The 14,740-nt window shown below is 42.2% G+C and overlaps 1 protein-coding gene across 1 annotated transcript in view; it reads left to right on the top strand.

The window, feature by feature from the left end:
- The window catches only part of LOC135164897 (trichohyalin), a 76,788-nt gene that overhangs the window by 42,779 nt on the left and 19,269 nt on the right, over nt 1-14,740 (top strand). The window contains exon 4 of the mRNA XM_064125673.1: nt 5,580-5,672. Within this exon, the coding sequence (XP_063981743.1) occupies nt 5,580-5,672 (93 nt within the window). The remainder of the gene's footprint in view (nt 1-5,579; nt 5,673-14,740) is intronic.

The raw sequence follows: 14,740 nt of genomic DNA, 5'->3' as shown, positions 1-14,740 counted from the left end.
CTCCCGATTCCGATGCATCACATCGAAAAATGTAAATCTGCATATTGCAAATACTCACGGGGATAATACGTGATTTGTGTCCCCGGTTTTTTTTCTATTCAATAACATGGGATATCGGATGATAAAGAATCATTGAAGTTTGTGCCATTCGACACCGGTGCTTTGATGCTACCACATTTGACAAAATATCGTACGTCATAGGGGTCATTGCCCCGAGTGCTGTGGGTGTCAGCGAATGACTTTAATCAAGGAGGATCCTGTTGAAGGGATAGATAATCTTTATGAAGACATAAATAGAGAACAGCAGAATGAGAGGAAAAATGTGACACTGGCTGATACAAGAGTTTCTGCACAACGTAACAATGTAGAAGGGGCGGCCGAAGGGAGTAATAAAGCTTCTCGATTCGCCCCGGGGAGGGAAGAAATACAGCTGGATATATTCTCGTGAATAAGGAGGTGGAATGCTTATTTCCTGGGTGAAGAAGAGAGCTGGATTCATTAAGAGATTGTCAGGTAACAGCCGATATCGAGTTTAAGATCCGTTTTCGTCTCAAGGATCAGGAGTATTGATGTAATAATAAATTTTATCGGTTTTTCCCCGGATTTTATTGCACAACTCGCTCATGGCCGAGGCCCCGGTGGTGGAATGATAAGAGGAGAGGAAAGTCAATAAGACTATACCTTTAACCGATGCACAAACCAGCTGTTTCTCCTGTATTTATGTTGATAAACATTCTGAATTAAATTTGAGTACAACTTTCATCCGAATAAATAATATCGACTCAAATGTCTCTCTCGGGTTTTATTCACAATCCCATTATTCACCGAAGCTCTTGACACAGAAATCCAAGAATTGAAGGAAACAAATAAGACAATACGTAAATCCGTTACATAAATCAATTCCACTTCGCGTTCGAAATATTGGATATTCCACCGATAAAAATTACGTAACAATTCAGATCCCACAATTTCATAAATTGCGAATCTCCCCAGAAATTCAAATAGACTCCCATACGATTATTTCTCTATTTTTCTTCTCGAAACTACTCCTGATGATTCAATTAGGCGATCCGCAGACCAACCGCAAACAAGGAAAGTGGAGGGGAATCTTCGTGGATGGGGCAATTTCGGTCTTGCTCAGCATTTCCAAACTGAGGGGGAGATGGGTGGCCGTGGAGTCTCCTCATCCCTTGCGCGATCAACCACAAAGCTCGCAAACAGATGCTGCAGTATCCCACGAAGACAAATTCAAAGCTTCCCCACCAGAAATCATTGAGTACTCCCCTCACAATTTCTGAGCAATCCATCGCTCAATAACTTCCCCGTCACATTCAGCACAGTCTTTGACTATTATAAACCAGTCTCAAGTTCTTCCGTCATAATAGTGCCAATATAAAGCAACTCTACTTGAGTGTGCACAAGTCTATGTGCTTATTGTTATGCGAGTATTAATACACCGGTGGCGTAAAGCCACGGGGAGACATCGCAAAATATGATAGAGACACTTAAGTGAGTGAGGTAGCCGTATGGATTCATAGCATCTGGTTTTATTCCACCCTTGTAATTCAGACTCCGTTAACTCCCCGGGCTTCAGAGGCTTTTCTTCCTGTCTCACCACCCCCCGCCGCCCTTCCGCACCATCTCTGCACTCCTCATGCCGCACCAGCGAGTCGTGTACAACGGTATCTTTTACATGCACATACGCCCCACCCATATCCCTTCTTTTCTTCAAACCACCGGGGCTCGTCGTACATACGACTAAACGATGAGTTTCCGGGTTCCTCCAGGAAAGGGGAAGCAGGCAACTGAATTTATACCTCATTCGTACGCGTACATACCGCAGTGGTAGTCTACGTTAAAACCAGTGGAGAAATGGAGACGGTTGTATGGCATACACTGAGGCAATGTGGGCTAGGAAGATGGTGGGAGTGGTGGGGATTGAGGCAAGTCTACTGTGTGAAACAACCCTACACATTTACCCTCTTGAGTTACTCTCAGCCCACGGCTCTCAACCGCTGCTTATTTATGGTACAACGGTGCAAGCCTTCTATGCACCCTCCTGCCCTTCATACACCTTGTGAGATAAAATTTCATTCTTTAGGGGTCCCTCGGTGACTCTCTTAGTTCCTACATCACTAGTGATGAATATCCATCGCTGGGGGATTTTCAATGGATACCGGTGGGTTGAACTTATCTTCAGACCAGGCAACACCAATTTTTGAGGGAAATTTTTCGTGCTATGTGCAGTTGAAAAATTCAAGCTGAAATCGTATTCGCTGGAGAAATGAATATGGTTGTATGGTATACAACGAGGTAATGTAGGTTAGGAAGGCGGTGCCCGCGGTGGAGGGAATGAAGTCTGGGTGAACCACCCCCACGGCCCTCAACCGCTGCTTATTTATTGCTCAACGGTGGAAGCCTTGTGGATGCTGCTCCTCTGGCCGTCATATACTCGGCGAGATAAAATTTAATTCTTCAGTGGTCCCTCGGTGGCGCTCTCTTATTTTCTACACCAGCAATGATGGATGTCCATGGCTGGAGAATTTTCTACGGTCGCTGGTGGGGTAAATGTATCCACCGATAGTGGAGGACAACTGAGATACCTCCAGGGACTCAGTGTATTCAACAAAGTTCCTTTCGATACCGCTCTGAGCGAGACTAATTGACTCTTCCGCTTTATTTTTTCTCCTTTACAGGTTTGAAAAGAAAATTTTTCTCCCAATGGAGAGCCCAAAGATTGGAGATAATTTGTCTGCTTCACCGTAGAACTTTTCCATTACACTTCGACGATTTCAGATCGGGAAAACTCGTCCTTTTCTGTTCGGTATTGAGTGCTTTGATGAAGCAATTTATATAGAAGTTCGTGGGGCATCGGCGATATAATACAGTAGCTCTGGGAGTGAGCAGTTCGGAAAAAAAAAATTGAAGAATCGTTGTTTTAACGATTACCTTTTTTTTTTCACTGCGGCCAGTTAATTTGTCATAATCTCTCATGCTCGCTGCAGCTGAGACGATTATTGGGAACGTTCGAGTGATGAGCTCTGAGCACTGGTGCGCAAGTCGTTTTGTTTCGTTCTCTCGTTCAAACCGGAGAGCTTAATTTTCAATTATCGGTGGATTCGCCACTCGGCCGAACTACACCCCTCAACCAACGAGACAAATTGGATTGAAACAAGGGTACGTACTGTTCGGAGTGTGTATCAACCATCGTAACAACTGTTTATTCTTGTTTTCATGGAGTTGTTTCCATACGTGATTTCCACGGAGGACAATTATTTTGAAAAAGTGTCAGTTCTTCTGTCAACATTTCTACAAAGTCGTTTAAAATCGTCACTTTCCGGGGGTTTAATTACTTGATTAATACGTTCTAAGCTGAACAATACTCATTCATTGATCCTCAGCTAACCCCAGCCCCACAACCCTCCTGAAATTGATGTTTCAGCGGGATTTCACGACTCAAATAACAACGAGTGAAAAATAGGCGGTACCCACGTAGTAGCACAAAGCATAAGCAGAGAATAAAAAAAAATCACAAGAAAAGAGAAGTGGGGGTTGAATCGCTGCCTTTGACATACGTGACTCGCAAGCTCGTCTTTCTTCTCAAGCATGAAGAGGCAGAGAAGCCAGATGGAAAGCGGAACACACAGATACCTACCCCATTGCAACGTTCCCTGGCATTTCTTTGTCGACAATTTTTCAACGATTCCACCGTGGCAAATACTCAGTCAACTTCCACACTCCCTTCTGACAACGATTCGTCTTAAGCTGCAATTAAGTTTACTCCACCAAAAGGACAAACTCAATTAGCAAATGTTTTCCATTCGCTGTCCACAATTGGCGCTCGACCCCAGCGGAAGGTGTTAAATTCAAATTCCAGCGAAGGGAGAGCGATGAGATAAAGTGGCGACTTTGCATAGTGTGGTGGGACAGCCTCTTGAGTACGCGTGGTGGAACAATGTAATTAACAAGAACAAGTGGGAATAACAATTATGGGTGGAGAAAGCTTGACAAGCGCGAGGGGTGCGTGCTAGCCAAGAAATTCGTCTCATCTACGACTTATCTCGGTAGAAAAGCTTTCCACCGTTGAATCATGTTACGTTGAGACAATTAAAGAGATGAGAGACAAAAGAAATTGTGGAGAAATCGTTCACGATAAGTATCAGTACTCGATAAACTAGTGGAGAAAGAAGTTGGAGGTTTGAAAGAAAAATGTGAACGTGTTCAGCATCGACTTGCCATTGATATTCTGCCAGAGACTTGGTCTAATGTGAAGCTTTTGTCTTTCTCGAAAACCATCTCAAGCCCTGCTTCACGTTGCCTTGTCTGGCTGAAGGGTGGTAATAGCTTCCGTGTTTTTTTTTCTTTTTATTCTTCGCAGTGTTGGTGGTGGAGACGAGAGTAGAAAATAGACGGGAATTAATGAGTATTACGAGGGAACATTTGTTGTAGACCAATGAGAATTCCATTCATCAGTTGAGAATGTTATTTGAATGGAGCTAGTGTATAACGTGTTGATTTTCTTAAAAACAATAATTATTGTAGCAGGTAAAATCAATTTTCGTGGAAGAATGAAAAATAAGATATTACCTGAGGATAAAATGTATTCCTAATTTATTTATTTATTGATTTATTTTTTTAAGGGCTCAAATTTATCTGATAGATCTTAATTATTAGCCCAGAAGTATCAGTCAGACTGTACAAAGAGAGTAACAAGAATTAATTCTGAACGGGGAATCCAATTAATTTGTATTATCCAATCAATGTCATTAGTTCAATTCCTTGGGTGTTGAATTTTCGGTGGAGCAAGTGGAGATGGGGAAAACTCCGGCTAGAGGGTGAGAATGTCAAGAGAGGGTTAGTGATTCAACCCTTGTATTCACTTGAGAATTGTTGGTGCCTCAAATAGGAGATAACGCGCGTAAGACCGGTTACCCAAAAACTCGGAACCATCTTGCCCGGCAAAACGATTGGCTCGTCCCCTCTATTTATGAGGAATGGCGCCTGTGGGGGGTGAAATAGGGGATGGGACCGCCAGTAAAACATGGTAAACACAAAACGCCAATTTCCACAGGCATGCCTGGGCACGAAAAGCCCCAGGAAGGATCTCACCAATTTTTTTCTGGACCATAGAGTCCTAACGAGACGGGAGAATGGAAGGGATTTCCTCTTCTCACGCATCATTTGCTCCAGATTTATCCCTCTCCGGTGGTTCAATGATTTTTGATTTATCATCGGGAGTTTAATCCACCCCTTTATTATCGGACTCATTTGATAAATCTTTGATTCATGAATTATGGAATCTATTACTCAATTGCAAGCACTCAGAATACAATTCCTCATTTTTTAATTTTACAGCGCTTGCGGATATTCAATTATGACATGACATATTGGATGAAACAATTTTCAATTGTAAAGTCTATTCATTAAATTCGAGAAAATATTTTGAGAATTTTCTTTCTATTTCTGATGCTTGAAAAGAATAACTTATCAAATAATTTATTTATCAAGTATAATTGACAGTTTTAGTATGAAACAATGGAAATATTATGACAATAATAAATATTTATTTTACATTTCAGGGGCAGCAGCGGCATCTCGCACTTATGTGGACGCCCTCTCACGACTGGCTAGACAGGCACAGCTGGGCACCTGGGGTGGCTCTCAGGATGTTGGTGAGTAGAAGTTGATTATCCTCCCAACAATCTCATCACCTAGGTACGACTCCAACCCTCAGGGGGCCGGAAACACCCCAACTTTTTTTGTTGCCCTCCATCCAGCACCGAGCAATGCACCAGGGGTGATTGTGAGCTTTTCTCCTCCTCGAATTCCCTCCCAAGTGTGCCCTGTAATGCCCGACACATTTTCTTTACTCGCGTAAAGTTCCGGCGGTTTTAGTGCCTCCAAGGCTTCCAAAGCCAATAAAAGCACGTCCACTCGACCTCGTCTAAGCTAAGAGCTTCACTCCGCTATCTTTTTGTTATTGCTTCTTGAAATATCACACGTACGGCGACGTTTAACGAGATCATCTCCGCATGACGAGTGGAATCAGGTCTTTCGAGTGGTAAACGAGTGGTGTTTTAAGGGACGGGGGAGATGCCGAAGGTGCAAATGGGGTTGATGTGGTGCATCACTCGTGATTCTCGTCAATCAGAATTACGAAACCCTGCGAGTGCCGGGCGTATGTGCCTGTCACTCGAACTCTCAGTGATCCTCGATCTACATACGATGGCTTCTAACGACTCAGACACTTGTATTCAATTCTTGAAACCTTTTGACTCTGGGATGAACGCACTCGGTAAAATCAGAATGTCGCTGGGGGGCTGCACTGGATACCGCGGAGTTTATGGAGTGTTCAGTATATTTTTAAGTCTATTTAGAACAATTTTTTGACACTAAATGTAATAACAAAAATTTCTCTACCTCTCTTACATTCAAATTATTTTTTAATTAGAGAAAATTAGTTTTTAATTCACTATTTCATCCAATAAATATTATAAATTCACATTTCACGGAAAACGGACGAGTTATCATTCTGCGAATAATTTATAGGAGAACAGTTGTCAAGAAATATCATCGAAAATTTTCAATAATTATTGAAGTTCAAGTTCAATAACTTTCTCTTATCAATCCCCTTTATCACGGAATTAGTTTCCCGAGGTGAACAGCAGCATTTGGTGGGTATTTCCGTCTGAAATAGGTGACAAACCCCCAGGGTAGCCGAGTCTACTTCGAGAGTGAGAGTATTAGAAGCTCAATATCGAAACAAGAGACAGATAATTTAGCTGGTGCATCCCTCGAATCGCGGTCCTCCACTCGAGTCTATTCGCTACCCATTTCTCAGCATCGTAGCGACCATCTAAAACCGTAGTGAAGCGGTGTCGTCTTCCTCGGCAACCCCATTTACCACTGCGGCCCTCGGAGGTTTAGTGGCAAGCCAATCTCGATTACAGTAAGTCGTTCCGGGTAGCACAGGAGTCACTAGTGAATTTGGTTTTGGGTGAATCCACAGAATTCAATAGTTCCTCATGCCTCGAGGAGGAAAGTCCTATCCATGTGACCGTTGAAGAGGCTCTCGGTGAGGTGGGCGGTCACCGCTCGTCTACATTCTGCACCACTGCTTCTCCACATCGCCACCTCTATTTCCGATCTTTCAAACCAACAACCTTCTCGGTAATCCTCCGACCCTTTCGTTATACAACTCCCTTTTACTTCCGGATCCGTGGGCTTTCTCTAACCTGCTCGTAACAGGTGTTTGAAATCCTTCTATCGTGAAAATACAAGTTGTTCCATAAAATCTTGAGGGGGAACTGTGAACGATTGTGTGTGGAGTTGAACATTGCTGAGGGGAAATTGTGGTATTGGAGTTTTTACGGGCGGGGAACACTTTTTTCGGAACATCAGGGTAAGGGTTTTTACAGGCTTCTAACGGAGTTTTTTTTTTAATGATTAATAGGGGTTTGCAGTGGATAAATGTTTATCTCTGTATGTTAAAAATATATAAACACAGCATGGCGTGTGGAAAATTTTTATTCTCCTGTTTACCGAGAAATTGAGAATTCTGTAAGGTTTTCCGGGAATTTTCAAACATTTGATTTATAATCCTCAACTCCTTTCTTTATATGTATTCTCTTTTATTTCCGGGTCCATGGGCTCCTTGTAACAGGTGTTTGCAATCCTTCTGTCGTGAAAATACGAGATGTTCCATAAAATCTTGAAATGGATCTACAAGCAATTGCGTGTAGAGTTGAGGATTACTGTCGGGTGAATGGAAGTAGTTTTTACATACGACGTACAATGTGCGAAAGGTATTGAAATTTCAGACGCAATGTGAGTGTAATTTTCATGGAATTGATATTAAATGTGATTCAGGGGAAAAAAGATTGAAGAGTTTTTGATTAACCTGTCTAACATTTTTTTGTCAACATTGTTACAACATTTATAAAAAATATTTCAAAATCGAAATAAATTTTAATTCAAATGGCTCTCGTTACGGTACTATATTTTCTTGTCCAATTGAAAAACTTTTGATGAGCCACTGAACAGCCCTTGAAAATAAAATAAGGTGCCCCAACAGCTTTGATCTTCGACACGAAAAATTGTTCCGTTTATTGGTTTTCAAGAAGAGAGAGAGAGGGAGAAAAAAAATCGTTCTACAGAGCTAGTACACGCCGCGAAAAATCCAATGAGAGGAGCTAGTGTAGTCGACGGGGGAGCAAAGAGGCGCGGTCGGAAGGGTGTGAGAAGAGCGTTCGATTATTGGGGGTGTGGAAATGAGAGTGATATCGAAATTGGCAATATCGTGGGCCCACCCTCTCGCCCTCCCTTCATTTCGATCGATATACGAATCTGCCTTCCAGGATCCACTCGAGGCACCCTAGTAGGCCTGACCCTCCCACTTCCTCTTTCACTTCTCACTCGCTTTACCAGAATAGCTGAGTCTCCGGAAGTAGGAGCTCGAAGGGAAGATCCCCGTCGTAAGAAAAATTGAAACTCGATTAGAAGGGAATTCGCGTGCAACGTAAAATTCCTCGTCGACTTCAAACACATCTTCTCATCATTTTTCACCACTCGAGGGATAAAACAACGAAACTTCTCACTTTTCAACTCTTCATATTCTCCTGAGTTGACTTTCATGACAACCGACCGAACAAAACTTTCGGCTGAACTCGGATATTCCGGATTTACTCAAAAGCTATGAATATTACAATTATCCAGTCTTAGTATGAATTAAAATTAATTTTTATTGAATATATTCTACATATTTCCCTGCATTAATATCTCGTAATTGACAATTATACTAATATTTTATTTTTCATAGCCCGCTAATTAAATGTTCACTGCGGTCAACAGGACCAAACTTTCCACGAATAATATAATTATTTGCAATCCCAGCTAGAATTGAATCCCCTGATTGCACTGAATTAAATTAAAACCCTCAAAACAGTAGTAGTAGTTAAGCCCCTATTCACTCAGTATCAAATTATATTCCCTCCATTCCCGATAAATGCAGATAAACATTAGTAATTCCCATCATTTAATCATTCATCGAGGTTGCGTTATTCTGTTTAGAAATTGTTATTCAGCATTGACGAGTAAAGTCGCCATTAATTAGGCTAGGGGGGTGCCCAGTGAAAAGTGGACTCGCTGTGTATTTCCATGTTATTCGTGTTATCATATTGTTAGCCCCCCCACTCCTCCCCCCAACCCCTCGCATTTAACACCTGTGCCATCAGCCAGGACGATGCTGCAATAATTTGCCGAAGGGGGTGTTCACAAGCGTAATTTCATGCAATTACGTGTATTTGCCACCTACGTACCCCTCAGCAGTCGGAGCTAATGGCTGACATAGCACCGAGATTCCGGATACATTTACTAACTTTCCACGTCCTTTGCACCATTTCTAGGGTTCTCAGTCCCTGTGACCGTTCATTCGGAGTAAATGCACCACATCACACACTCGGGCAACTTCTTAATTCACACCCTGGCCCTCATCACACCTTTCTATGCATCAACTCGTTCCATGTTAATGGACGTCGAGCCAGTATTTATCATGATTTTGGAATTTCTACTGTTTTGTCCTTCGGAAAACAATTTTTTGTGAAGATCTTGAGATCACGGCTTAATCGTAAATGAGCGTTGAATTATTTTGAGCTTCCAATTGGTCAATTATCAAATATTCAATTATCTTTTAAAGTTAAAAAAGAAGTCCTAAAGAATTTCCAGTTTTTTTTTCCAATTTCACACTGGAAAAATTTATTTTGAAATGATCCGGTGATAGGATTTAAATGCCACATTCCAAAATGTGTAACATCACTTAATTCCTTGTGAAATTGGAAATTTCATGACGGTTAACATCACTGGTAAAATTAGTCATCAATTCTTCTCATTCATGTATTCCAATTCACCATCGACTTTATACAATATATATTCAATAGATGCATGTTTGTGTGAATGATTGAAAACCGAGCTGAAAGCCCTTCATTCTCGATGATGTAAACACGAGATTGAATATCCAGTCACTTTGACTAATAACGAAAATTGGATTCAATGAAAATCTCCCGGAAATCAATACCCACGACTACATTGTTTCCATTGAAACATAACCCTTCGTTCAACGATTCTATCAATTATCCAATACCTCAATTGCTCTTGACCCAGTTAATTCACGGAGCAATTCTCTTTCGTGATCCGAGCTCCAACAATTCTCCGTGGAGCTCTGTCTAGCGGTCTCCAATGCATCAGAACTTCTTCATCCACCGGGATCACTAATGCAGAGGTCCAGGGATTTCCCACCGCTGTTAAATTGATTGCCATTCCCATCTCGTCATTCAATACCCAGAGAATCTTGTGATGAACCATTTGAAATACCCAGCTCTGTAAAATACGAAGGCGATGGAGACTTCTATTGTCACTTGAATTTAGCACATCCGACTCAAACATAAACCTACGTTACTAAAAAACATGCAATATATATCAGTATAATTCAATGCCATTTAATCCATCCGCACACGAATTAAATCGAAGTCAACTTCCATCAAGTAGAAAAGATAAGGCACGTGTCAGACTGCTGTAATCCCTTAGTCCCTTCCCCTCGATACGACTACTTAAAATCAACTATCCCCCAAACCAAGTGATAATCCCCCAGAACCCCACAATCTCCCCTCGTTCCCCTTATTTTTACAATTTACCTCCCCTCCCAGTCACCTGTCCAAAAAAAATTTAATCCACCCCCGAGCGCCCGGTTGACTCTCAACTCTGTGCTCTCCGAATCCATTAATTTTGACTTCAACTTGTAACTGATCGTGCACATATCTCCAAACCTATCTCACGTCGTTCCGGGCGTCGGGCACACGTCTGGGCGCCTCCACGAGACCGTGAAATCCTCCTAATTCAGTCTCGTACTCTAACCCTGCCACGGATGCTGGAGTAATAGACTGCTTCCTACGATGCCAGCCAGTGGGGGAGGTATTGGGACTCCCTCTTCCTCCCCCCCCTGCCGCCTCATCCTCGGAATTCGAACAGAGCCCTCCCCTTAGAAATCCCACCCCTCCCACAATTTATCCCATATATCTCAAACCCATATTCACCCGCATTACCAGCGAGCGATATAACACAGGTATACACAGATGTGGTGACCCTGTTTTCATGGATTGCCCGGTGGTAATATACTCCCAATACTAGCCTATAGTCTCCGTGTGGTTCGGCCAGTTAATTGCATCTACCCTCAGCCCCTTCACTCCCCCTCATTCACCTCAACCCACCCAACACTGCCATCTTTCTCGCCTCGCGCGTATAATCATCCACTAGACTGCCACCCACCAGCTCCACCACTATCCGTCGTCTGGTTCGCATTTGATAAGACCGGAATTCCCATTCCCCATGCGCAAGTCCAAGAAAATTAAAATGAAGAGGAAAAAAAAATACCGGGAGAATGAAATTGGAGAAAAAAAGTAAAGACAGAAAAGGGAGGAAGAATATTTGCGGTGGCACATGGTGCAGCCGGTTGATGCTCTACCGTATATTTTGGTGGGTAATTCCGAGGTTGGAGGGGTGAATGGTGCAGGAGTGGACGGTTGTTTCCATCCCTTTCCCGGCCTCTGTACACGTACTTTCCAAATCGGGTACGTGTACGAGCGGTCAACCGTACATATGTACGAATTTCATTGCTAGAGGAATACATTTTTGGGATAGTCGTTGAAAAATGGAGCGGAAATTCGGGTAATCATAAAATAATTGAATTTTTTGGAAGGAGAATGCGAAAAATTGAACTCAACCATGGAACTGGGGTAACGGGATTTTTTTATGATGGATTTATGGAATGACAAAAGCTTTGAAGCATCCCCTGTTAAAAATGTTCAGTATTTTTTTTCAAATGATTCGAAATTTTCCACAGGAAAATTGTTATTGGGAAAAATTTAGTGTACAAATAATCTGGGTTCCGATGTCTGTTAACCCTCATCTCTTTCGTTCGTATTTTAATTCGGCGGTATTTTTACGGTCGACTCTCTTTTGGGGTTGTCCGCACGCGTGGCGATGGAGATAACGCCCTGTAATACGTGCCGAGGGTAGCAACGTCATCACGAGAGCCACAGTGTTAACAAAAGCACTCGTCGTCGGTGATTAACGAGAGTGATATTACACCCCGGTGTGCGTTACAATACTGGAGAGTGCCAGAACACCATTAACCAAGTCTTTATTAATTGCCATTGTCGGGTAATTTGCTGCCCCAAGGCGGTACTCAACTCAGGCGAGAAATAATGCTGGGTCCATCTTCCTGTTTATGCATAATTATGAAAACCATAACTTTGAAAAAATTAATGAAGGAGATGATCCTTTAAAGATCGACTTGATGGTGGAAAATTTAGCCGGAATTATTCATCGAGATTTTTTTTATTTATTCCGCCTCATAATTAAAAATTGAAAAATCCGCGAATTTTCATGCTAAATATTCGCAATATCTTGGAAACTGTGAATAATTAATGAATGGAAATGATTGTCATAATCGTTGAACAATTAAAAATATTAGTAAAGTCCCGTCGACAAGAGAAACAAAAAAATTCGGGAGGCTCGCACTCGGTGTTATACTACTGAAAATCACTCGTCAATTGCCCGCGAAGTTCCAGTGTTTCCCATTCCCCTGGCATTAACTGTGAAGTGTGCATTATGCAACAGATGAGAATGACAAATGGATAATGAAATAAGTTGGTATGCACTCCCCAGAAGATTGACTCTGAAAGACGCAGAAGATTCTCAAGTGGATAAACTCGAAAGTCCATTCTTCCCGAAGTTTACCGGGCAATGCATGTGGTTGAGGTACGACCAAAGTTGTCAGTGTGGTGTACATGACTTTGTGGTTTTGCATTTATCCCTGAGCGCAACCGTGCAACAGTTAAACTTTGCTTTTCTTCCACCTTCAATTTCAACCAGACGGGGCATTTGTCTCTGAGATGCCTTATTCTCCCTCGTGAGCGCGCTCTCTGAAGCCACAAACTGATGGTCATGGTCGTCACGTTAACCTCCCGGGTATTCCAGCATGCATGTAAAACACACCAGCTATCTGCATGTTGAATGTGAAAAAGAGGTTAACGTAACGCGAGTGAATGAAAAACGGTATTGTCACAGAATTATTTATGGGAACATTCACAATGAGATGAGAGACAGACGAGATGAAACTTTTTTGTTTCACTTCCTATTTTTCGTCTGTCTCTTTGTCACTGGGTTCTCGAGTATACACTTTCCGATGCAACGAGCGAAAGAAATGTATACTTTTTTTTTTTATTGTTACTCGGGCGAAGTATCTCTCATTGGAGTACAGAGGAATAGTCCCTGGACAATTGTTTTCCCCGGGGTAGCGACGAGCGTTTTGTTATTTCTCTCATGCCTTATAAGATCGCCGCTTTGATGTGCAAAAACTTCAGGAACAATATTCGCAATAACAACGGCAGTAGTAATAATTGCGACAGCCTTACGAGACGTTTCCGTAATGTTGAATTTTCAGAATAATTTGGACCTTAAAAAATTCTGGAGAAAAAAATCGAAAATGTCGGCCCGAAAATTCGGAGAGTAACAAAAAGACTGCAATTTCGGCCAGACACTTTATTTATTCATAAAAAACAGTGGCGCAGAGAATAGATCTTTAATTTTTTATCAATCTCACTGGTTTTCATTAGAGCTACACCAACACCGATACAGCAGGTGCTTTTTTTAAATTCCAAATGATACTCAGGAATTTAATCTAGAGGTGGGATTGCACAGTTGGCCGGACAGCTGCAAAAAATGTAGAAAGGCGAATTTTATTGTATTTCATTTCACCTTCTTCCAGTTCGGTATTTTTTTTCATTCACCAGTCGGAAATTGTATTTTCCACGAATATTGCCACTTGTATAGTCAGACTCGTCCTTACCCTGTCGTAATAACGGAAGTGGAAGTCATAAGAGTCTGCCTGTGGAAATAGACTCCTGGGATGATGGAATACGCCCGGGCGCTGGGAAAAGGGGTTGGAAATTTCAGAATGGCTGTTCACTCTGGGAAATATAAGGAAACAGTGTGTGACACGCGTCGGCATCATTCCTCTTCCTGACAGGTCTATCTCTTCGTTTATCCTACGAATCCACCTTGAGGTGGATTCTCGTGAACTTTTCACCCTCACCACTTTATTTCTGTTCGTTCTCGCGACATTTTTTTTCAGCTTTGGTCCATTACTCCCTGAGAGTTCCGGAATCTTGGAGCTTGATTCCCTGAGTTGTCTGCAGGAAGGGATGAGCGAGACTTGAGATCATCATCGGATAAATTTTTGAAAAGCAAAGCCTTCGCTTTATTAAATTTACATATGTATAAAATACCTATGGAGCCTCTCCCTTAATTTCTCTCCATCAAATTACACCCCTGATCGAAAAATCTGACTGTACGAATGAAGCGTTATAACACTAAAAAAAATTTCTTGTGATTATGTCAACCCTCTGTCGTTGCGCGCGTAACGAGCGTTTGTATAGATTTCCTCCATCCCCTGCTCCAGGGATTGTCGTCTGTTTGGATGAGTTTGTTCGCCTCCTAGGGTTACGCAAATGTGCGCTTTATGCAGGGTATCTGAAGCCCTTGGTAACTGTCGTCATGTAACAGTAAAAAGAAAGTTGCATTTGAAAATAAAGAAAGACGAGAAGGGTGAGCTGGCTGAAAGGCGAGACAGCAAGATGGCGCCGTGGGGACGTGTCGTGTGGTATTATGAAGCGCTCGGGACAGG

Source organism: Diachasmimorpha longicaudata, chromosome 7 (genome assembly GCF_034640455.1).
Source record: "Diachasmimorpha longicaudata isolate KC_UGA_2023 chromosome 7, iyDiaLong2, whole genome shotgun sequence".
NCBI classification, from domain to species: domain Eukaryota; kingdom Metazoa; phylum Arthropoda; class Insecta; order Hymenoptera; family Braconidae; genus Diachasmimorpha; species Diachasmimorpha longicaudata.
The sequence above is the reverse complement of the archived record's forward strand: the minus strand, read 5'-3'. Positions and strand labels throughout refer to the sequence as shown.